At 45.7% G+C, this 24,712-nt stretch overlaps 1 protein-coding gene across 1 annotated transcript in view; it reads left to right on the forward strand.

The window, feature by feature from the left end:
- The window catches only part of SLIT3 (slit guidance ligand 3), a 482,804-nt gene extending 459,339 nt beyond the window's left edge, over positions 1-23,465 (forward strand). The window contains exons 29-34 of the mRNA XM_027892706.1: positions 1,965-2,205; positions 3,910-4,040; positions 17,058-17,212; positions 19,011-19,296; positions 21,042-21,250; positions 22,359-23,465. Coding sequence (XP_027748507.1) covers positions 1,965-2,205; positions 3,910-4,040; positions 17,058-17,212; positions 19,011-19,296; positions 21,042-21,250; positions 22,359-22,597 — 1,261 coding nt within the window. The 3' untranslated portion in view covers positions 22,598-23,465. The remainder of the gene's footprint in view (positions 1-1,964; positions 2,206-3,909; positions 4,041-17,057; positions 17,213-19,010; positions 19,297-21,041; positions 21,251-22,358) is intronic.
- Positions 23,466-24,712: the final 1,247 nt, after the last annotated feature.

Genomic DNA, 24,712 nt, shown 5'->3' on the forward strand with positions numbered 1-24,712 from the left:
TTTTGGACAAAGTTAGGATGCTGGTGGGGTATTCCATGCTGTATAGAGGGTGTGGGGAAAAGAGAGCTTTTCTGGCCTTCTCCCAAGTGCAAATCCCAAATGTTTGCATCTTTCAAGGTATTCTTCAAGATTGCCTTTCATAGAAGTTAGACCCTATGTCTCTGCTGTCAGACATGATAGAAAAGCAGAGCAGCTCCACTGCCTCTAATGCAGTTCAGGATTTATCCCATCTGTATTTTGTTGTGTGTTTCTCTCTCATGTTTCCCCGAGGCAGACTCAGAGAGTGGTGTGTGTTGTGAGAACAGGGGCAGGGAAACACAGCACTAAAGATAGAGCCATGGTGCTCTGTGCAAAATTTAACATGAAAAAACATAAAAGAAAATCAATTCTCTGCTGTTACACAGGCAGCAGGTTCTGGCTGCTGGGGCTGAGCAAGCTTGGTCTGGAGTATGTTGTGGCTGGTTTATTTGCTGTTCTTGCATGTCTTGTAGCAGTGCTATTTACTGCAGGGCCATGGCTTGGGTTTCCAATCTAATTGAATCTAGGAACATTGCCTAGAAATTCCCTGAGCTTCCATGTCTCACCTGCCTTGCTGGAGAGGAGTGAGGGTTCTGGCATTTTTGTGCTTTGTTTTTATAAGAGTGCTGTTACTCCACAAAGTGCTCCTCGTGGGGCAAGTGGGATTCCAGGACTGTGCTCATGGGTTATTCACTGCATGAATGGGTCTGCCACAATCCTTTCCTGGTAAACCCTCTGCCCTGCGCTGGTGAGTGCTGTGCAACACAGAGAGAGGGTGTAAGAGCCCTTGCCTATGGCCCTCACCACATCTGTCTATCCCACAGCATTCCCAAAGCTCTCCAGCCCCGTGGTGTTCCCCACAGCATGTTCCCTCTCCACCAGCTTGTCATCGTTTTACTGTCACGTTGTCAAGCAGTCACAGGTCTTGATGCAAAGAGTTTATGTTCTCTCATCAGTACAAAAAGGGTTTGTTGGGTTTGTGCAGTGGCTGTAATGAGGGATTTTGGGAAAGAAGACTGCAGCTTTCTGCTCTTCCTCCCTTTCCCCTGCCCTCACACGGTGTCAGTGCTCCTCTGTGGCTGAGCCACTGCAGGCAGTGCCCTGGGAAATGTGCAGCCACGCTGAGCCAGGAGGGCAGCCCCGGGGCCTGAGCCATCCCTGCTCCTGGGTGTCGTGGCCTCAGCCTGGGAGGTCAGAGGTTCCTACACATGGGCTTTGCTCAGCCTCTCACACAGTAAAGTCTGAAGCAGAGCACTTTCCTCCAGATCTCAGTGTGATTCCACTTCAGATCTGGCATTTGGTTTTCAGCTGCCTCTGACTGGGGTAGAGCTTCCTTTGCTTTTTCCCAATCATTGCCAATCACAAACTCAGCTAACATAAAGTTAACAATCCTGCTGATGTTAAAAACCATCAGTTCAGGGGGGCTGCCCAGCAGATAGTGTGGTAGCAGTGCATTGCTGCTGAGGCCTTTAGCAGTTGTCCATCTGTTGGTGATACACTCTAATATACAGTGAACAAAGTGGGGGGGCTGTAAAAACCACTCAAAACAGAGGTGCTTGGCACTTACAACAGCAGAGTAGACTCAAATCACAAAGCCAGGGATGGGGAAATCTCAGGTTTGTGTTTAAATGGCTCACAGATATTGCTGGGAACCTCTGCAGGGCACCATGTGGGTGGAAGCTATTTCAGACAGGCTGTGGTACCTTGCAGAGCTAAATAACCAGTGCAAAGGGCAGTACAGATTGCTTTCAGTATCTGAACTAGCTCGTTCAGGGCCAGCACAGGGATTTCTGACAGCACTAAGCTGTAAAGCTTTCACACAGTCCAGCAGGCACATGGTAGGTGAACCCCAGTAGCAGTGTGATGGCAGCATCTGAAAACGCTTCCTTCCCTGAAAAAAAACAGTGGTAACTGAGGGTTGCTTTTCCTTTCCTTTACTTCTACAGTGGACTTTTCTGCGAAACTCCCCCGCCCATGGTCCTGCTGCAGACGAGCCCCTGTGACAACTACGAGTGCCAGAACGGGGCTCAGTGCATCGTCGCCCACCACGAGCCCGTGTGCCGCTGCCTCGCCGGCTTCGCGGGCCAGAGGTGCGAGAAGCTCATCACCGTCAACTTCGTGGGGAAGGACTCCTACGTGGAGCTGCCATCAGCCAAAATCCGCCCTCAGGCGAACATCTCCCTCCAGGTGTGTCAGGCAGAGCAGCCCAGGGGCTGTTGGCCAAGATGCTGAAAAAGTCAGAGTCAACTTGTGAGCCACTTGTCTGCTCTAAAATTATTGAAATGGGAAGGAGCAACTAAGGCACCGGTGCACCTTTGTGGGCACACATCCTGCCTCCAAAATCTTGCCACTCTCTTATTCCCAGACTGGCAGTGCAACCAGGGATGATTCAGGAAGCCTCCCTGTCTTCTTACTGATTCACAGCACTGCGTTTTATCCTGTAGTAATCAGTTTTGAGTGTTAGGATGCTTAGTAAAAGAGGCTGCTCTAACTGGCCTCTCCAGACGATATTTTGCTTACTCTTTTGCTGTGGACATTCAGCAAATAAAAGGACTGGGATTTTGTTACAGGCCTATTTGGCTTGATGTTTAAGTTCAGAAGGCAATCGAAAACAGGTATCAAAGGTGCCAGGCCACTGCTGTCTTCTTTGTGGTTGTGAATCAAAAGTACCTTGGATACTTCCTCCACTACAATATTTAAGTGATTTGAAATTGCATTCACAGTCTAGTAAGCATTAAACTGATTTTTTTCCCCTTAATATTTCAAAATAAGTGAGGGAATAATTTCTAGTTTTGTATGTTTTCTAATAAGAAGATGGTTATAATTAAAATAGCAATGTCAACACATGGCAAAGAGGACCGAATTTCCACATTAGGAATAGATTTTTAAAGGGTGGTTCCTGTAAAGTTTATTCTAATGGCAAAATTTTGTAAGTAATATTTATCTTTTCTTTAATAGCTTGAATATGCTGCTCATATGAAAATCAGGCTGATTCATGCATATTTGAAACTCCAGCTTTTTCTTCAAAGCCCTCTATTATTTAATATTACTAAAGAGATTCTAAAGTACAGACACTCTAAAATATGGCTCCCAAAAGGCTCCAAATACTGTAGGTCTACTTTAAAGCTGGAAATCTGAACAAAGCACATTACATCAGCTATAGCTTCAAGAATAAAACTGATTCTTACAGAAAGCACATGCAGATGGCATTCTCACTTGTTTCCCTAGCTGGATAATATTCTTGCATCCAGTAATTAATTACTAGTGAATTAAAATTAGAATGCAACATTGATTATTAAGAACAGATAGAAGAAATTGTATTAAAAAGTTCACAAGAAAAATAAAAGCTTCTAAGGGTAAAAGGATAGTATTTAAATATATGTATAAATCCAAACAGATTTTTAAATCTGCTGTTTAGTTTTTGCATTTAACAGCAGGCAGGTTGTATTCAAAAATCCTATTTTGTCTCTTTTTTGTACTATAGGGACATTTGAGAGATGGAGACTGGGAAAGCGAAGTCCTTGTTTTTTTGATTCAACATTCCAGTTTTTTCCCCATGATGTACACAGGAGCTAGAGGGATGAGGGCTACCCTATTCCTCCTGACTCCTTAAATGTCCCATTTGAAACCAGCATGACTCACTAATAACTGAGTAAATAAATGTGAAATGTGGGAACAGGTCCTTCTTTCCTTCCTCATGTCCACAGCAAGCCTGGGAGGAGCTCAGCACCTCCTGGCTCTTGCTCTCGTTGTCGCACCTGTACGTGATTTATTAAATTATACTTGAATTGCACATACGAGTTTGGGCTGATTTTTTTTTTTTTTTAATATAGGCTTATTTCTGTTCCAATCATTCCCAAGCAACCTTACCTGGTTATTAATGTTTCACAGGTAGCCACGGACAAGGACAATGGCATCTTATTATACAAAGGGGACAATGATCCTTTGGCTCTGGAGTTGTACCAAGGACACGTGAGGCTCATCTACGACACACTGAATTCCCCACCTACCACAGTATACAGGTAAATAGATAAGCTTTGCCAAGACAGTTCATTTCCAAAACAGATGGAGAAGAGGCAAGATTTTTCTAAGAAATGTGCATGGGAGAAGAACCTTTTATTTTACTTCGAGGTATATCTTTTATTCACGTAATTAGATGAGCAAGTTAGAGTAAAGACTTAGCAAGAGGCTGCATGGTTAAAAATTGACATTTATTGGCAATACCAGCGATCCTGTGTCCTACTGCAATTACAGAAAAATCTATTTTTTCTAAAGATTCAGTTTCTGGTGAATTTTGTCCTTGAAATAGTTCCAATTAATCAGTTTCTTTGTTGATATCTAGCATTAATTTACTGTACCAAGACAGAACAGTGACTGTGTGACTGCAGGGTGAGACTGTGTTAAATAGGAGGAGAAGGGTGGAATTCCTCTACAGGGTGAATAATTTTAGAGGAACTCTTGCCTGTATCAGTAGTAACTACACAAACCATGAAAAAGCACAAATTGCAAAGGTAAATTGTAGGATAATTTGACCTTCAAACACTTGGCTTCTGAGGATACCAAACCCAAAGGTTTCATTCATTAGTCACAAGACAGAAAAGCAAGTGTATAAGTGAAATCCACGCACAGAGGTGTTTCTGGAGTAAAGAGAGATGTGCTGCTCTTGTCATCCATGGTTCCTTCAGCAACCCTCTCCACAGGTTAACTCCCTGCTTGTTATTTTTAATCCCTGTTGCTCCAGTTTGTTCTGGGCACACATGGAGCTGTGACCACCACATGGAGTGTTTTGGGTTCAGCACGGGCTCATGGCATTGAAATTCCTACAGGAAGAGCATCCTGTTAGAGCAAGGGACAGGATGGATGCCACCACATATCACCAGCCAGGATGGGCCTTCTACTTTTCCCAGAAAGTTTTCTCAGCACTTGGTAAAACTTGAGCCAACTTCTTTAGGGGAATAGTGGCTTGTTAAAGAAAATGCAAAAATTCTTTCTGTGTAAAAGGAATTTGGATGATGCCAGTGCAGGCATGTCACCAGGAAGAGCACTGGCTTGGAATGTAGGGAGTGGTTTGCTCGAGATTTCCACCAGCTGGATGGACAGGTGTGAAAAGCTCCTCTGTGTGTGGCTGCTGATCCTAATTGATTTCGTGTTGGAGCAAAGCTGGAGTTGTTAAACAGTTTTACGCCGCTAATTAGAGCACGGGGAAAGCTCGTTCCATGTGGGCAGCACGGGGGTGGCAGGGGGTCAGCGGGGATGTTTGCTCACTGTTGGCATGGCAGAGCAGTGTGGTGACAAGAGCTGCTGCCACCATCACAACAACGCTTTGTGGACCCGCCGCCTCCTGGCAAAGCCGCCAGGGATGGCGAGCGCCCGGCGTCCTCATTATTCCCTCGCCCTTCCTATGGATCAAGGAGGAGGTCTCCATTCACACTGACACCTCATTACCATAAGATTAATGGCCTGTTCACTGCATCCTGCACTGCAGTGATCTGTTGAGATGGGAAAGAAGCTGCTTAATACGATGCCCTTTCCGAAATGTCACTCTAATCTTTTATTAGTTTAAGGAGTGGAGCAAAATGGGATTAGCATGGAGCTTGATGGGAAAAGATTAGGTTGATTGAGAAAAACTGCAGCTAAAGAATGTCAGAAAGGGCCTCTAAATAGATTAAAAGACTTGTTTTTCTTAAGGGCTGAAGGAGGAGGGGGAAATTTGCTTCCCTCCTTACAATCCTAGGATTTAAGGGTAGAAGGCATGAGTGGATCTGGTTTGACCTCCCTGTATATCCTGTTTGACTTTTAGCTTAGGTGTGAGCTCTGTTTGTCTGAGACAACTTCCAGCTTGGCACAGAGTTTTGACAGGCAAACACCAAATAATGGAATATCCCCCATTTCCTTTAGCAGTTTGGACAATGGTCAGTCATTTCCCTTATTCAGGCATTGGCCATCATTTCTAAGTGGTGTCACTAATACTTTCTGGATGTTTTAGAGGGTTTCTCCAGGGAAATGAAAGTCCATTTATACCCCGTACTGGCTCCCTTGAGTTTATCTGTACTTTTAATTGCATTGTCTCCTAACCTGCATTTTGATAAAAAAAATAGCTGATTCAGTGTGATGCATTTTGTGTCAACCTGAAGAAACTCTTTTCTGCAACTTCTACAATTCTGATTTTTCATTAGAAACAAGGTTGCTCGGAGAACCTGTAACATTGAAGTCTCAGCTTCACCATTGATAAAATAGTTTTTCTTCTCCATTGCTTCCTCCTTGCTGTTTAGATGCCTCATTTAAAGTTCAGTCTCAGCAAAAGTGGACTGTTTACTTTGAGAAGCTTTGTTGAAAGACTATTAGATTATTTTCATGGGCAGTATCACATTCTCCAAAGGAGTCCACTGCTTGGACTAGATGAGCAGGGCTTTGGCTCTTGTTTTATCTCAGAAGAGTGCCAGAAGAGGAGGAGGCCCTAAAACACTGCCTGGTGGGAGCTGTGCCAGCTACAGCTGCAGGAAATCTGACCTGGTCCTGGGCTGTAACTGAGATGTTTTGTTGGCTATTTCAGGTACTCCCAGGATGGGATGTGGGATTGGCAAGCCACAGGATCTGTAATTCCTCATCAGAGTCTCCATGATAAGATTTATTAATGGTACTTAAGAACAGTAAAATTAGCAAAATACTTGGCTAATACAGATAATATCCTGTAGGGATAAGATAAAACCCGTGGTTTGGGAAGCCAGCAGTGAGTAAGGCATACTGGTGGTAGTTTTCCATAGTATTCCACACAAGGATGCTGGCAGGATGAAGTAGGTTGCATGTTCCAGTGCCACTCTGTGCATGCAGATTGTCCCTGGCTACCAGGACCTGTTCCTGTATCCGAGTTGCTCCTCTGAGCAGACTGAACTAGAACTGCAGCGCAAAGCCAGTCTGGAAAAGCCCAAGATTAACTGACTGCACATTCAGATTTGCTTTACATGTGTTCATTCCCATGGTGGGTTTGGGTAGAAAGGTTAAAGTTGACATTGGACTTCTCTTTCATTCCAGTCAGATAAAGGTCAGCACAAGTCCAGTGGAAATGACTACCTAAGATACGCTGTCGTTTATCATCAAGGTAGAGAGAAATGCAAGTTAATGCATGAATATGCAATGACCGAACTTTAAAGAACTTTAAAAGAAAAGCTGACTGGTCTGTTACTGGAAGCCCTCACTTGTGAGCTGCAGGAAAATGGTTTCCTGGCTGTCATAGTAAAGCTCTTACAGAAGGCCCATTTTTGAAGCAGGATTCCTATTTGTTTTATTCTGTTTAATTACTCTGTAGATGCACAAATGAGAAGAGAAATCTGTTTCTGAGTGCTTTACTGCCCCCCTGGTTTCTGCACTGTTGGGATTTACTCTTTCATACCATGACAGTCCTTGGTACCAGGACAACAGTGAGTTCCTGAAATAAAGTAAATCTTTTACATGGATACCCTACCTCAGTTTAGAGATGCCAACTGGTAAGGAGGAACGTGCTACTTTTATTTACCACCACACTCCAACTGTTAAAAGTTTGAATTAACAAAGAGCAACTAATTCTGAAGTTGCAGCATTCAGGCACTGACACTGGTATCTGTTTAACTGTATTCTATAGGGAGAGCTCCCTATTTTCTGCCTTTTTTTCCCACAGCTGTTCCTTGAGCCAGAGATAAGACCTTGTAAATTTTTCTCCGACATATTCTATGCTGCTATAGAGTCGTATTGATTTGGATGCTAAATTAATCCTTCCTAATAGAAACGGAAAATAGAAATTTGACACAAACTACTGATGTAATTCCCTCCAGAGTTCCCAGATTGCCATGTTGCATGCAGACTGTCATATCTGGTAAAGAGCAAGATGCAGGCGTCACTGGTGTAGAATCATATGTTTTCATGCAGGGTTTCTGACAGCAGTGAAAAAGGAGGCAGTTAGGGAAAGATAAGAATTAATTATATTTGTCTTTCTGCAGAGCCTACACCCAAATTACATTATATTTCCTTTTAAGAGTATCCTTGCATAATCTGCTTTCAAAAATGCTACATCATTAAAAATATTCCTTGTAGATTGTATCATGCAGTTCCCATGGTCTGGCTGATTCTTACATAGTGTAGATGGATGTTCTTGTGGTTAAAGCAAAAGGCCTGGAATGAGGGAGCTTAAATTCTTGCTGTATCTGTTTCAGATGTGATGACTGCAGGATGACAAATTAAATCTGACTCTGTGCACACAAAAAAAGTACAGAAATACACAAAAAATAGAAAAGGTGTTTCAGAAACGTGCTGGGGGTCTCTGGAGGGTGAGGTTCCTGCTCCCTTCTCCCTCCAGGCTGTGGAGCAGCACAAGGATCTTATCCCAGCAGCATCTCCAAACTGCCTGTGCCCTTCCACTCCCTCACACTTGCTGTCCAGCAGAGTCCCTGGCCATGCCACTGCATGGCACTGCTCCAGGACTTTGGTCCTCTACTCAAATTTCTTCTGGTGCTGAGGTTGAACAGTTGTTTTTGGTGGTGGAAAAGCTTCTGCATCTTCCAGAGAGATGGGAGATGGGATTTTTGTGCAATCATCTCTTTAGCTGCAATTGCTTATCTACAAAATGAAAAATTAAAAAAAAAAAAAAAAAAAAAAAAAAAAAAAAAAAAAAAAAAAAAAAAAAAAAAAAAAAAAAAAAAAAAAAAAGCCTGGGAGGCTTCACCATTAATTCATTAATTCACTGCCTTCTGGGGAGGAATGTGCTGGAGGAGTAAAAGCATTAATTATTCTTAGGATCATTATTAGAGCTTGTCAAACTCAGTTTTTACCAGAAGTCTCTTTGCAGAGCACACTGCATGACTGGTCCTTTTTCTTCCTAATACCTTCACAGTCTGCAGCCTGTGCTGTGCCTGTCCCTGGTGGGATGCCTGTTTGATACTCTGGATGGTCTCTAAATAGACTGTGTTTTAGAGATTTCTATGATAGACATCACTGAGCTCTTAATAATTCTGCATATTTGGAATTCATTTTATTCTCTCTATCACACTCTCTTATTTTTTCAGGTGCTCCTTAGGGATTCTGCATCAAATATAATGAAAGAAGCTGGCATTAGACTCTGACCTGCACAGTAAAAACTGTAAAATTTGAATGTACTTATACATCTTGCATGAGCCAGGGCAAAGGATAGCTGAGGTATTTTTTGCCTTTTTAAAGGGCTCTGGTGTACTTAAATGGGAGGAAAATGGCAAGTGTGTGAGTTCTTGTCGAACTACAAACATTGCATTTCCCTGGTTTTTCCTGGATTTTTTGTGTGTAGTAAGGCAGTGAAAATGTAAGGCCAAGACCTTAAAATATCATTTAACTTTTATCAGAATCAAATATTTGCTTTCATGAATTTCAGAAACTTTCTTCTGCTGAGCCGAAGCTTAAGAAGGGTAAAGTTTTGTCCTTCAGGCTGCCAGAGGACTTAGCAGGCAAAATCTTGTTAAGCTGAATTAATTTTATTTTCCTTGTAAATCTCTCCAGTATCTCTTGCAAGAATGATAGTTTTCCATCTCTCCTATCTCTCCTCACCCCTGCCCTGCTAATTCTTTTCACTGCAGTATCTGAATACCCAGAAGCACTGCAGTGCAGCCCCACAGCTCCAGGTCTAACCTTACACATGTGTGGGGTGTTTTGGAATGAGGTGTTTTACCAGAGGAAGGCAAAACCTGCCACAAAGTGAGTCAGTGCTGCTATATCTGTATCAGGTACAGGAAGTTGGGAATAGCTCACCTAAAGCCACTTGTCCTGTGGTAGTGACAGAAATAGAAATCACATTCCCTGAGTCCAGGGTCATCTCCTTCAGGACCCAAAATCTGGGTCTAAGTTGCACTCAGACATCCCCTGTCAGCAGAGTCTGGGCTGGAGAAAGGTGTGCAAATATGTTTTAAAGGTATATTCTTGCTATACCACAGGTCATTGTTCCAGTAATACATTGCCAGAGTTGGTTAATACTGAGGAGGGATGAAGTATTCTCATAGCAGACAGTGATGGAATAAATCTAATCATAGTCAAAATGTCTTTATTAACGTCCCATGCACTAATGACTAGCTCATGTCTTGAATTGTGAGGTTTTCACCTTACAACAACATGTGGCAAGCTAATATGTTTATTTTCTGCCTGTACATTTCTTGTAAACATGATGAGTAACACCAGGTTTAGCTGTGTGCCGTGTGTGATGGATTCACATCCCATTTATCCCAAGCACCCATCTCTGGATCCAATCGGTCCAGCTTCTGTCAGAAGCAACACACCCAGACCTGGTGCTGAGGGTGATTGTGGAGGTGCAGGATGGGGCTGTGCACAATTATTTCAGTGCTTCTTCCCACTGTGGAAATGACCCAGAGCTCTGTGTTTGCTGCAGGGGAAAGGTGGGCATGGCAGCTGCTGCTGTGGCTGTCAAATAGCAATGGATGTGGGTTATTTGTGTGGAATTAGAGGCATCCAACTGTAGGTTGTTGAGATAGATGAGGTGAAAACAATTTCATTTCCTGACCATGCATCAGGTTTCTAAATAGACATGGATTTTTTTTTTTGTCTTGGGGCTTAGCCCTCCAATTTCAGATAAAACCTGTCATTCTGATTGGACACCCTGTTAATTGTATTGTTAAATGGTGTGTCCCTGCTCCCTGCTGCTGGATGGCAGATACCTCTGTATTTTCCAGAGCTGAATAGGGGATGGATCATGCAAAGTATTGCCTGATGAAATTATCAGTTTGATACTGATGTTAAGAAGTGACCCCAAGCATCCTGCTCTGTTCCAAGCCCTGGCAGGTCCAAGGACTGTGCCACAGCCTCTCCTGGTGCGTCCACACATCTGTACTCGTGCAGTGCTGGGGAGGATGTGGCACTCGGTGCTGTCACCGCCCTGCTGCTGTGCCAGGGCCTGCCTTCCTCTCTGCTCTTTGCAGTGTCATTTTTATAAGGATAACAGATTTAATACAACCCAATAGCACCACAGAACCTCTAACTGATTGTTTTTACACTCTGTGTTCACTGGGTTTGTTATTTTATATGATGGCTGTTACAGTAGGGACACAGAGATGCAGTAGCTCGTGGCACCACACTGCAATGCTGTGTGTGTGATGTGCCAACACATCCTGATGGGGAAGGTGGGAAGGGAACAACGCTGTGATCTGTCACTCAGGAGAGACACAGGACTCCAGGAGTGCATTCAAGCTATTTTTACTGCCATTAACAGATTCTCAGCAGAGTGAAGTATCCAGCAGCCTCAGCTCCCAGCAGAGGGGCTGGAGGGAGGGGTGGGAACCTCTCACGCAGGCCACGGACACTGGGAGAGTTCACTGCAAACAAGCAGTGCCATGAGCCTGACCCTTTCATGAATCATCTAGGGAGAGGGGTCAGGACTGTGTTAATTGCATGTTGCAGGGGTATAAAAAAAAAGGTGCTTGCTTTCCCCTTAGAAGATCTGTAATACAATGACTTTCACTGCCGGCAGGGGTGCTGCAGGAATTGAATTATGACTGGAAATTAGATATGCACAGCCTGGCCAAACGATCATTAAGGGAGATACAGTAATCAGCTGCCAGTGTTCAAGGGCTGTAAACACCAAGAAGAGAAAGATGGTTTATTTGGGTGGTCTATGGACTAGGAGAAAAGGTATAAAGCAAATTAAAATGAGGGTATCAAGCAAAAATCTGAATGTCCGAGTGCCCTCAGCCTAGAAGACCTTACACTCAAGCCATGTAAAACAGGATTGAACATAACAAAAGAGTTTATTTCAAGATGAAAGCAAATTTGAGTGCTTTAGTATCGCTTTCACCTCTTATTTCCCTAGTCCTGTGTTTCATTAGCATTTTTCATACTTTTTTTCTCAACATGTGGTTTTTATTCAGCTTCTGAAGATGATAGTGCTTGAAGTGATGTGTTATTGTAGAGGTAACACAAACACCACTCCAATTATGATTTTGCCTTTGTTGCCATGGAGAAGTTTAAATCTATTTTAGACCAAGGACTGATTATAGCTGGAACTAAGGGTGGGAGGTAAGTGTAGCTTGGAAAGGTGAAAGCCCATCACTGCTGATGCCTGCAGTCAGCCTGGCACAGTTTGAGTTTCATATCTCCCAAATCTGACACCTCACTGTGGTTCCCTGCAGCTCTCACCTTGTGTTTCTTGATTTTGGTACCTCTTCTCTGGTGCTTGCTCCTCCCATGTGCTGTAAGCTCCTAAAGTTCTTTTGGACATATATTTTTTGTTTATTCCCTTCTATTCTGAATGTCCTCAAAGCTTATCTAAATTCAGTGTTCCCCATGGCCTTCACTCCCCAGTCTCTTATCATCCTTGTGTTTCCTTTGTTCTGTGCATCAAATGAGGCGTGTCCCCATTAAGACAGAGGTCAGGAAAATCTGGAGACTGTAGCTAATGAATTGATGTTCTCATTTGCATAATTGATGGTTATACATTTCTTCAGTGACATGGTTTGCTGTGATACTTAAAGCTATTTTTGTTTTTGACTCCTCTGCCCTGCTGTTCTCTGCTATCTACACTAAAGGTATATTACTTGTCAGTGAAAAAAAAAAAACCCTGACCCCAAAGCCCAAATTTTACAAGTTCCAATTGAATGCTTTAATCCTTTAATGCATTTCTCTTCGCTGGCATATTTATAGTGGCTCAGCTCTAAATCTCTCATGGGTATTAGAGGAAGGGGAGTCAGTGTTTATAACATCTGTGTGTGCTTGGGGCTGGACTAGAGGGGAAAGAAAATATAGGAAGGAGAAGAGAAAATAGCTCAAAAATGAGAGTGCAAATCGGTTCTTTCCTATATTCCTTGTGGGTTTATGTTTAATTCACATCCCTTTCCCTTAATTTCTTTGCATTCTGGAGTCTAAGCCCAGAGCAGAGGCCTCGTCCATGGTCTGTGTGCAGTGCCCTCTGCAGTGGGTCTGTTGGCTCATCGTGCTGGAGTTGCTCTGACAGGTGAGACCAGCTCCCTGCCAGCTGAAATTTTAATGCCTCTTCCACAAAGCCCTCTCTGGTGGCCTCCATTCCCTGTGAGGACAGCTCTGAGGGAACAGAAGGTGCTGGACCCAAGGCCTTCCCATGAGCTTTGGAAGCTGAGCTCTCCTCACATGCCCAGCATTTGCCTCTTTCTTTTTGGCCGAATCTGGTCAGGTGCCGTGGCCAGCTCTCAGTGAGGGGAACCCCGATGAGAGCAGCGTGATGGACTGTGCAAGGCACGTAACCTGGGCTATGGGGAGATGGGTGGGGTGGAGAAGGGAAAGGTGAGGGCTGCTGTGGGTCGAGGAGCAGCAGGTGTGTCCCTTTTGCTGGGGACACAGGGCAGTGAGAGCTGGCAGCTGCCCCTCCTCAGCCCCCGAGGGGCTCCCAGAGCAGCCAGCTCCAACTGGGACATGTTGGCTGCACTGCTGAGCTACATAAACCCTCCTGCCAGCATCTGGCTGCTCCAAAGGCACTGCCTTTCCCTCGGGATAGGGGCTTTAAGGGACCAGAAGTGATTCCACCTGGAAAGGAACTGAGATGCTTTCTCAGGATCCAGTTTGTGACTCGACTCCAGTGACAGTGCTGCAGAGACTGAGCACAGTGGGTGTGGGTCCTCACCTTCTGCTGAGCACACCCCAGGAGCAGTGCCTGGGTCCTGAGGAGTCCCTCTGTGCTGTATGAAACTTTTGACCCCTTTTACTGCTTACTTTTTTTAGCAAGTTTAACCATTAAATTCCTGAAAATCCTTGCTTACACTTCCAAGCGTATACTCTCCAAACATCATCCCTCCTTTTTTTTTTTTTTCCAGTAAACTATATGATATCGAACGGTGTTGCCTCAAAACGCTCCAGCTGGAAGCCAGCTAAACATTCCCGCCCGTTATTAACGCCTTGGAAAGGTGCGGGAGCAGGGACATCGTTAGGGCAGCGGGGGAGGCGGGCGGTGCGGGAGCAGCGGCCCTTTGGCTCTTCCCGCCGCTCCATTCCCCTCTCCCTGGTTCTGCTCACACGTGTGACCGTGATTTGGCCATACAGCCGCGGCAGACGGGGCGGTGCGGGGTGTGGGGGCCGTGCGGGGTGTGGGGGCCGTGCGGGGTGTGGGTGACAGGGCAGTGTCGGTGACCGCGGGTACCGCTCGGCAGTGCCGCGGCGCCCTCTGCTGACCCAGCGCCGGTACTGCAACCGCCGCCGCTGCGGCGCCCCGTATACCCTCCCGCCCGAGCCCCGCATTCCCGACTCCGCATTCCCGGCCCCGCACCCGGCATTCCCTTCCCGAGCCCCGCATTCCCGACCCTCACTCCACATTCCATGCCCGAGCCCGCATTCCCGGCCTGAGCCCCGCACTCCCAGCCCCGCAGCCGCATTCCTAGTCCGAGCCCCGCATTCCCGCCCCGGTGCGGGGTGGCCGGCGAAACCCCGTAAATCCCGAGCCGGGGCAGGCATCTCCATCTCGCGGGCGGCTCCGGCAGGAAAAGCCAGCCCTGTCAGAGCACCTGATCCCCAGGGAGAGTTCAATTAAGGTTTTAATGAACCCCTAACAGGGCCGGGGCCGCTGACGAGGAGCCGAGCGGTGCGCGCTGCGCTGCTCAGCGGCCGCCCGCCCTTCATCGCCGGCCAAGCCACTGTCTCCAGCTGTCTCCCGACCATTGCCGGGGCTCCTCAAGGCCCAGAAGAGGCTCTGAGGAGAGTTCATGTAGCATATCTCTCACCACCGGTCTCTCCCCCCCCTATTGTCTCCATCTCTTAAGATCCAAAGCGTCTGAATGCCTGTCCATCAGCAGCAGCAGCAGTAAGTGCTCTCACACAAGTCTCTGCTGCCTGGGGATTTCCTGCCATCCTGGCTGTCCACGTACAGCTTTTTTATCATATCTCTGTGTCGTCTCAAACAGCAAATGAGTGCTTCGACTGTTCTGACTTTATCTGCTTTACAAAACTGCAGTGTTGGGTAATGGCTGTGAGTTACTGTTTCTCAAACTCCAGGCACTGATTATTTTAATTCAGAGTTAAAAAGTAAAAGGGTCAGAACAGAGTAATACTCATCCACGTGTACCTGCAGTCTGGGTACTCCCTGTACAGCAAAAATACCAGCTCTGGGTGTGCTGAAAGGCATGAGCACCATGTGGGGTGGCTGCTTCCATCGCCAGGACTCACAGACTTTTGTTTGCCTGCTAGTCAAGGCATAATCTGGAAAAAGCACACCCTGCGGAGAAGTAGGTGTTGAATGCCTGTGAAATCCTGGCCCTGGGAAGAGCCAGCCCTACCAGATGTGATAATGTTGTCCTCTGACAAATGGCCGTAGGCTTGGCCTTCTGCAGATAACTGTGTGGTTTGTGTGTTAGCTCCAGCTATTGATCCCACTGGGGAAGAGCTCCCTGTCCTACAGCCATCCATCCCACCTCCGCACTGCTCGGCTCTCACAGCCCACGGGCTTTGGCTCTGCTTCTTCCTTTCATTGGCACTTGTGCACAGACTAACAATCACAAATGTGCATTTCCATTTATCTCTCACCTTTCAGCTGGAAGTCCAAGCGCTTCCCCCAGGGGAATCAGGCACTGCAAGGCAGCAGTGAGATAAGCAGGGAGCACAGAGGGATCACCCAGTCGGCGCGTTGCCGTAGCACAGCTGTTCCTTGTAATGCAGCAGATACTTAGCAGAATTCCAGAGTATCTAAACAGAAAGCTTGGACCAGCTGTTTTCAGACTTATTTGAGTTGTCAATCCACACAATAGCCTGCTGGAGGTGTGGCCCCTATACAGTGACTTGGCTACAGTGAGGACAGGCCTGTTCTTCTGAGGGGCACACGCTGCAGCACCTTTGGCAATGAGTCTGGAATACATCCTACACCTCTCACCCCGGCCCACACACCTCACTGCCCTTGCTAGGGCCCTGCTACAACTATTCTGAGCCAGGCTTGTCTCCTGGATCTACTGGATCTGCATTTCTGTGCAATGTCAAGCCTTTTTTCTTTAAAGCACTTTAAACAGTACTGCTAGCTCCAGGTTCTTGAGTTCTCCCCAGGGCTCTCTCACCATCCTGAGCATGGGCAGCAGCCACAGCCCAGCACTTTCCTGGAGGTCAGGAATGAGCAGCCAGCAGAGCTTTCCCAGGAGCTGTTCTGTGGCAGAACTAACCTCTTGTCTATGTAAAGCCACACTTTATGTAAAGGTGCTCATGGACTGCTGTCAACCTTACAACCTGTGTAACCTTAGGTAAACTCTTAAAGGCATATATATGTTCGTGATTCATCCCAAAAACCTGTGGGGAGAGCAGCACTGCAGGGGCACATTAGCTCAGTTCTGAATCAGCAGTGTGCTCTTCTTAAACAGCACATCCTCAGAAATGCCTGCAGTGCAGACTTGCTGCCTGACATTGCTCAAGTATAATTGGTTATGTCAGGTCTATCATAAAACATTATAAAAATGAAACTTCTTCCAGCAACGACTGAATTCTGGTAATCTCCAAGGCATGTAATTTGTTTCTGAAGTCGAGGTCTTATTTCCTTGCTACAATAGCTTTACACATCAGCTATGCAGGACTGGGCATTAAAGAGGGGCAGCATGTATTCTAGGTTGACAGGTGGGCACATCTGAAAGGTGATTCATCCTTGGAGATGCATGTGTCTGTTCCTCTCCACTGACAGTGAAGAAGGTCTGGGTAAATAGCTCAGAGACATTGACCTTGCAGGTTTGCAAAACACCTGAAAGGAATCTGACCTGTGACTTTGTAACTTATTGAGAGCACAGAATGGGATTTTTAGGTAGTTTTGTCACCGAAGCCAGTATGTTGTGTAACTCCCCGTTGCTTTTCTGCCCTGGGAAACACAACTCCAGTAGCTCCTGTCCTGGTTAGCTGTTTTCTCAAGCATCACATGTGTCAGCACTGCCTGCACAGGCATCAGCAGTGTGTCAGTCTGTACCTGGAGGAAATGTTGAGGACACGGTGACAGCAAAGGAGCACGGAGTGGAGCTGTGCTGTGCAAGGTGTGCCGGGACACAGGATGTCACAGAAGCAGAGGCTGTTCCTTGTTCATCTTCTAATTCTCTTTTTTTTGCTTTTCCTTTTAGTGTGGAAACAGTAAATGATGGGCAGTTTCACAGTGTGGAACTCGTGATGCTGAATCAAACTCTGAACCTGGTGGTGGACAAGGGGGCTCCCAAGAGTCTGGGAAAACTCCAGAAACAGTCCTCTGTCAGCCTCAACACACCCCTCTACATTGGAGGTGAGTTACTCCGGACTTGAGATTTTAACATGTTTTCTCAGAAGCAAACCATCTTCTACCCCTTGGAGAGGGCTCTCCAGGGCAGGGGGTGGGAGCGGGGGCACTACTAGTTTGTCTTTCCCCTCAGCCAGAGGCTGGTTCCCTGAACAGAGAGCCTGGAAACACAAGCCCTGCTGCTGTGCTTTGTGCTCCACAGCCCCCTGGCACACACCACAGGGCCAGCACGGGCAGTTGACTCAGCACAGGCAGGTTCTTTGTCACACAGTCATTGCAGGTACAGTCCACTGGTCATTTCTGAACCATTTCAGAACTGGCTGGCACCAAGGTGTCGTGGCTGAAGAACACAGTGGAAGTATCACAAACAACCACAGCAGAAAAGCAAACCAATAGTCAGTAGGTTTTAAATATACCACAGCCAAGCAGTATTTCTGCTGGAAATTTTGTAGAGGTCTAAAAACTGGGGGGAAGGGGATGTGTGATTAAATAACATATTAACACATAAGCTGACTAAGAATGTCTTGGTTAATAGCTTTCTCACTGGAAATTGAAGCCAAAGCTTCAGTATTGGAGAGGTATTAGAATTGACCAAACTTCAGTTAAGAAGTTTTTTCACATGAAGCACTGAATTTGGGGGGAATGAGCAGCCAAGTGGGGTGGAGAACAGATGCCCAGAATAATGACTATCCCACTGATTAGGTGTCTGGTTATGAGAGACAGAACAAAGGCTGCTCTCTGCCCAGTGGATTTGTTTTTGCCAGAACCCCCTTAGCTGTATTCTGGACTGAATGTTGAAATCTCTCAGTGACACAGAGTTCTTGAATCTTCAGTCAGCAAAATAATAACAGACTCAGAAAGTCTTTGGGCCTTTTCTAATGAGATCATTGAAGCCAGTTGTAGAAACTCTTACCAACTTCATTTGGTGCTGGTCAAGACTTTTGTAAATAATTCCCCTTAATAACACTTTTCTAAAAGAACCCTGAATATTGCCCTTGTAAAAGAGAAAACTGGCTAATCTTGCTTTGTACAGAGCTGAAATTTTATAATTGGCTCCTATTAAGAATGTCACAGGCTATTAAAGAGCATTGTGCATCAAAGATAATCTGCTGGTGCAGAGGCCATCACATTTTCTCCCTCTAGCACAGCATAAAAGATACCAACCCTGCAGCAGATTTTACACAAGGAGCTTGGGAAATAATCACGTTTTGTTAATGGATGAGCACAGTGGATCAATACTAATTCTCAAAAGGTGTCTACAAAAAAATTCTCAGGACAAACCTGAGACGTGGAATGAAGGACTATTGGAAGCCATGGGCTCAGTGGAGACTTTTTCGCTGCCTGTTAAAATTCTTCTTGCTTCTTTCTAAACCCTCACTGCTCTGCGTGTGCCACCTCTCCATGTGTAGCATTGCCATGAGTGCCAGCTGCCCTTCCCCTGCAGGTGGTCCAGTTAAAGTAATTGATTCAATTACCCCAGAGCAATTGTTCCTAACCTACAGTAAGTGTTAACACAGAACCCTCATGTGCCCACAATTTTGTCCATCTCCCCAACTACATGACCTGGTCTAGCAACTTGCCTCCTAACACACAGTTAAACAAAGATGCTGGGTTAGTTTTAAGACCACCTTTAACAGTGGCATTATTTATGGATAACAAATTCTGGGCAACCTTACACAGGTCCTATGCAAATTAAGTCTTTAAAGATTTTAAGGGGCTGTGACAAAAGAAACATTACCAATTTTCATTTATGTATCGTCACTGTAACTGTGAGTGAACCTTCGCCTTTTGCTTTTATCTGCAGGGATCCCCACCTCTACTGGATTATCTCCGCTGCGCCAGGGTGCAGATAAGACACCAAACGGTTTCCATGGATGCATCCACGATGTCCGCATCAACAACGAGCTGCAGGACTTCAAGGATTTGCCACAGCAGTCACTGGGAGTCCTTCCTGGCTGCAAGTCCTGTAACATCTGCAAGCATGGTATCTGCCGGTCCCTGGAGAAAACGAGCGTGATTTGTGAATGCCACCCGGGCTGGATGGGCCCCCTGTGTGACCAGGAAATTGGAGACCCATGTCTCAACCACAAGTAAGCTCAAACAAGTGCTGCTGGGAGGGCAAAAGCTTTACAGCTAATGCATATTTCACATTTCATCTTGTGAAACCACATCTAACTATTTTCAGAGGTGCTGGGTTCCCACGTGAAATTATTGAGAGTTGTGAGTCAGCAGTCATGGCAGCTCTCAATTTCCACTGCTTGTTCTGAGGCTGCTGACTCTCCAGAGGACATCATGAGCCTGAAAGAGGTCAGGTGTTAATGCTGCAGGTCGTGCTTTCAGCAGTGATTCTACGCATTAAAATACAAAACCTCCTGTTAATGGGTATGGCTTAACTCTGAGGAGGTGACCCACTTACCCAGACTGGAGCTGCCTGTGAGCATGAGGTACACATTTAGGGGTTTGCTCACAGCAGCACTGAACCCAGGCTTCAAACTAACCCCCTGAAAACCATTATGCACTCCAGTGTGAGCAGTTTTATATTTCCCAAATAGTTGACTTAAACACCCCTTCAAAGTGCAAGTTTAAAGGAGAACGTGGCGTTGCATGCGAGGGGAGTGTGAGTGTAAAGCGTTCGCTGTTCAAAGGCTCGACAACCACATCTCCATCAGAAACATGGGATGAATGGCTTTCTCATGGCAAGCACAGAGGAAACAGCCCTGTGCAGAGCAGCAGGCTGCATAGTTCAGTGCTGTTTCATGAGCAGATGGAAGTACTTTTGTTCTAGAAGCTACTTTGGCTGCACTGTCTGTGGAAGAGGTTTTTTACAAGCACATACTTTTGACAGGTAAATTGACACAGTGAATAATCACTCTCTTAAAGGGAAAAAATTTAACCTCATAGAGGTACCATTTTTTAGACTTTTTTCTGGTCTAATTCTGCAAAATACCGAACCCTGGAAAGTGTTGAGAAAAACCTGAGAGTTTACAAACCAAAGTTATGGAAACCCAAATATTTCCTTGAATTTCCATTGTCAACACAAAGCTGTTGTTGTTGGACAAGAGAAAAATACTATTTGTGCTTTTTAGTTCAAAGCTTAAAAATTAAATGAACAAGAATTCAACGTAGACAGGGAACAATTTGAAAGTACTGGAAAGAAAATAAAAATAAGAGAGACGTGGGTTTACGTCAAGTAGGACCTGTTATAGGAAAGGTTTATAAGCCCCAAGCACTTTTCCCTTGGCTGGAGAGTGTTGCCTTCTTCCCTGTTTTCAGTCCATTTCAAGTCCCTGCCCCAGAAGTGGGGATGGTGTCAGAGAACCTGCTAAGGATCAACACCCCACCCTGTGGTATTCCTTGGAAATGCCAAAGCTCAGTGCAAACCACAAGATCCAGGGAACCCTTCAACTACAGCTGCCCGTTGATAAGTCTGTGCATAGCTTTTCTACAGGCACCTTCATTTATCACACTGGTTTTCACCACCTGATATTATTTGTACGGTAATTCTGCTTAGGAAGCCTGGGCATGCAGCTTGATTGTTGGCACTTAGTCCCACGTGCTGATGCTGTAAGTGTGAGCTGTCTCGTGTAGATGCCAAGCGCTGGTCCGTGCTCACAGAGAAGCCTAAAGCTTTTTAAAGAGATCCGTTAGGTTCACAGATTCTACATCCAGTATTCACTGAAAACTCACAGGTTCTTCAGAGTGTTTGACACTGAGCTGCTGTCTTTGGATTAGTGGCCTGGAATTAAAGGGGCAGAAGTGCCAAAACCAATCATTTCTGGGAAAAGAAACGTTCCCATCTAACCCAGGCCAGCTCTGAATGCTTCTCTCTCTCCAGGTGTCTGCATGGTAAGTGCGTGGCAGCCAACGTTGCTTACACCTGTAAGTGCATGGAGGGCTACACGGGCATGTACTGTGACAAGAAGAACAACTCCTCAAATCCCTGCAGGACTTTGAAATGCAACCACGGGCAGTGTAAAGTTTCAGAGCACGGGGAGCCCTTCTGCGAATGCGACCCCAACTACAGCGGAGAGCTCTGTGACAGAGGTAGGACTGGCCACAGGCCTGGGGTCCTGCTCTGCTGCATTCCTGCTTTACACCTCTGTTTATACCTCTCTTCCATGGGACTTGTATTGGGAGTAAATGGCAAATGGCAGAAGATAAAGCTAAGCCAGTCTCTGCAGGGCAATACAGGGAGGAGAAAAGAACCACACAACACTAAGTGGCTGCCATCCAAACATATGGAAGGGGGGACGTGTGCAGTGAAGGGTTTTTCTGTCTCCTGAGTCCTCAAAGTTTGCAGCTCCTGGGATTCAGGTGGGATGTTTAAAGGAGAGGTTGTTGTGAGGTTTACCCTCAGCAAGCAGGGATCAGTTAATTGCAGTGCTGGGAAAGGAGGTATCCTGCATACCAAGGAGGTGCTGCTCACCTGAAGCAGCATGAAAGGTTCTCGACTTGTTCCCTTGGATGCAGCTGAACAGGTCTCCTGGGGAATCCCACAGATCCTGCTGGACTTGCCACTAGGGCAGCTCTTGTGCCCTGCCCTGAAAAGACTCGCTGGAAACTCACTGAGTTTCTCAACTTCAGTCTCTCAACTTCGTCCTTTCTGCCTTATTTTTGTTTCTCTACAGAAGGAAAGAGCTGGCTTATATTATTTTTATTTAGGTTATGCCTTTCCTGTGAATGAGCTACAGACTTTTCAAATTATACAGATGTACAGCCTCACCAAAGTGTGTCTGGCTGCTGCACGGTGACTGCAGAACAGCACAGACATTTTCAGGTATCCCAGACCACCAGTGTCCTGCAGAGCAGGCTGACCTTTGCTCCTGGGGAGCAGACATGGTAAAACTAATTCCTACTTTGCAGGGGTGTTGCAGGATTCAACACTCAGCATTCATTAAAGCGTTTCCAGAACTGCTGATCAAAGCCAGCAGGCCTGTTGGCCTCGGCCTCGCACCGGATATTACACATTTGTGGAGCACAAGCTCTGTTTTCATGGCAGGTACAAAGCAGTAAAAGATTAGGGTCCTTCCCATGCCATCTGTTTTTGAACCACGTTAGGAGTACAGGGATGTTTGCTGATATTTCGGGGAATATCTGGCAAAATAGTTACCAATTTTTTTTTTTTTTCTTTACATCTCTCTTGTCTTCCCAGAGAATCTCTGCCAAGGAGACACCATTCGAGAAGTAGTCAGGAAGCAGCAGGGCTACACGTCGTGTGCCACTGCCACCAAAGTGCCCCGCCTGGAGTGCCGTGGCAGCTGTGGGAGCGGGCAGTGCTGCGTCCCTCTCCGCAGCAAACGGCGGAAATACTTCTTCCAGTGCGTGGATGGCTCCACCTTCACGGAAGAACTGGAGAGACACGTGGAATGCGGCTGCTCAAAATGCTTATAAAGCCATTCTCCAGTCTCCTGCCACTTTAATCGACTCAGAAGCGCTATCAAAACGGGACCTATTTACTTGCAGAGTGAAGAAGAAGAAAAGAATTATTAAGTATATTGTAAAATAAGCAAAAAATAGAACTTATTTTTATTATGGAAAGTGACTATTTTCATCTTTTATTATATAAAGTATCGCACCACTTTGGGTATATGTATCATATAGTGAGCTATTTTTACCATGAAACTTTTTTAACAGTTGTAAGAAAAAAAATTTCAAAAGTTAAAAGTTAAAAAAAAAATAAATATATATATATATATATAAAGAAAACATAGCCTAACAGGAGGAATGTGGGGTGACTTTATATGTATGCACAATGAACAAACCTAAAGGTGTTCCAAGGACCCTCCGCCGAACTGACACGGGCTGAAGAAATCTCCTGGTTGGGTCTCCCAAGCGAGTGGATCCCTCTGTGACCAACTGCAGCCATCTGCCTGCTCTGGCACCCGGAGAGCCTCCCCTCAGCCCCTTGCTCTGCCCAACACTGCCAACCTCGGTTTGCTCCTGTACAGTGGCCCCACTTGCTGTTCGTGAACTTGTTCCCCAGAGCACACAGGCACTGCCGTAGCTGGAGGCTAATTACATTATTTGACTATTGTAGTACTATAATACATTTTTTTGCTGTGTATGTTGTATTTATCTGTGTTCACGTTATATTCTTGAGCAACTGTATCTATAGAGCACAGGCAGCTTTATCCAGAAGGAGGGCGCGAAGGGAAAAGGAAGTGGGGGAAATTTATGTTGCTTTGGGTAATTTGGGGGGCAAAATGTGAAAATAAGTGCTAAGTGATGCCTAATAAATGACACAGTACTTTTGTGTAAACTCCTCAGCTATGTTATTTCCCAAGTTTGTGCCTTCTTGCTCCCAGCCTTGAGCCCTTTTTTTGTATATGAAATATATGGAATGCACTGCTACATAATTTGTCACACCTTGACACTTTAAATTGCAAAGGTTGTAAAGAGCATGAAAATACTGCAGGTGCCAGAAACACACCTGCAACGTATCAGCTTTTACTCCCGCTGTCACTTGAGCCACGGGTGTGAGCTGGGCTGTAGCTGCTGTTCATCCACACTCTGGCACCGAGCAGACGGCTGCTTTCCCACAGCTTTTTAAACGAGCAGAAGTTGCACTATGTCCACGTGGAGGTATCCAGCCGACATCTGCCCGCCTTGGCAGCACCCTCCGCTCCGCACAAGGAGAGAGAGGGGCGGACTGACCGGCTCCGCAGCGCTCCGTGTACCGCACTCCTGGCTCCCAAAGGACCCCCGCTCGCCTGAGCTGTGTTCAGACCAAGTGCTGAATAGGAAATGGAAACCAACGCAGGGAGAAATTCTGACTGCGGATGCCAGGCAAAAATTGACTCTGGGAGTGAGTTTGGTTTTTGAAGGGCTTTTGTCAGGGCTGCCTTTCGGGGTCAGTACATGCCTGCAGAGAGCACCACGGATACCTTGAAACCTCTCTTACTGTAAGTTTCAAACGTCTCCACCACCAACTGTTCCATTATCTGTGTAATTTCTTTCTTTCCCAAATACAGCGAGTATCATGGTCCTTTCTTCAATTTCTTTCTAAGAGAGAGACTGAGTAGAGATGCTTAGCAGCCATAAGGTCCTTCTAGGAATGCTCACTGGTCCCATCAAATGGATTTCAGATTAGGGGCTTCAGCAAAGGACGAGTAGGAAAGCTGAATAAAGAAAACAAGCTTTGTTTTTGATTTGGGCTTTGGAAAGATGCACAGAATGCAACCCTGCCATGACAAGTACAAATGTTTATTTCCCATTAAAGCACAGAGAGCATCCAGCTATTATACAGCCAGAGAGCTCTAACATGCTCATTCTTTTGCTATGCCAGTCTCTCCTCAACTGCAGCAGTTCATTTATATTGCTTTGTTATGAGCAACATGAGCAGAAGGGACATAACCAATGCAATAGCCATCTCCCAAAATAAATATCAGTCCATGGAGCTGGCAATCAGTGAAACGTAATCACTGCTAAATGTGCCAATCTCTGATTGATACAGTACAGCTCAAGAGCCAGGGAAAAACTAACCCTGATTACAAGTATTGTGGTGTG

Source organism: Empidonax traillii, unplaced genomic scaffold (genome assembly GCF_003031625.1).
Source record: "Empidonax traillii isolate 1590-97213 ecotype Southwest subspecies unplaced genomic scaffold, ASM303162v1 scaffold364:size1245619, whole genome shotgun sequence".
Classification (NCBI taxonomy): Eukaryota; Metazoa; Chordata; class Aves; order Passeriformes; family Tyrannidae; genus Empidonax; species Empidonax traillii.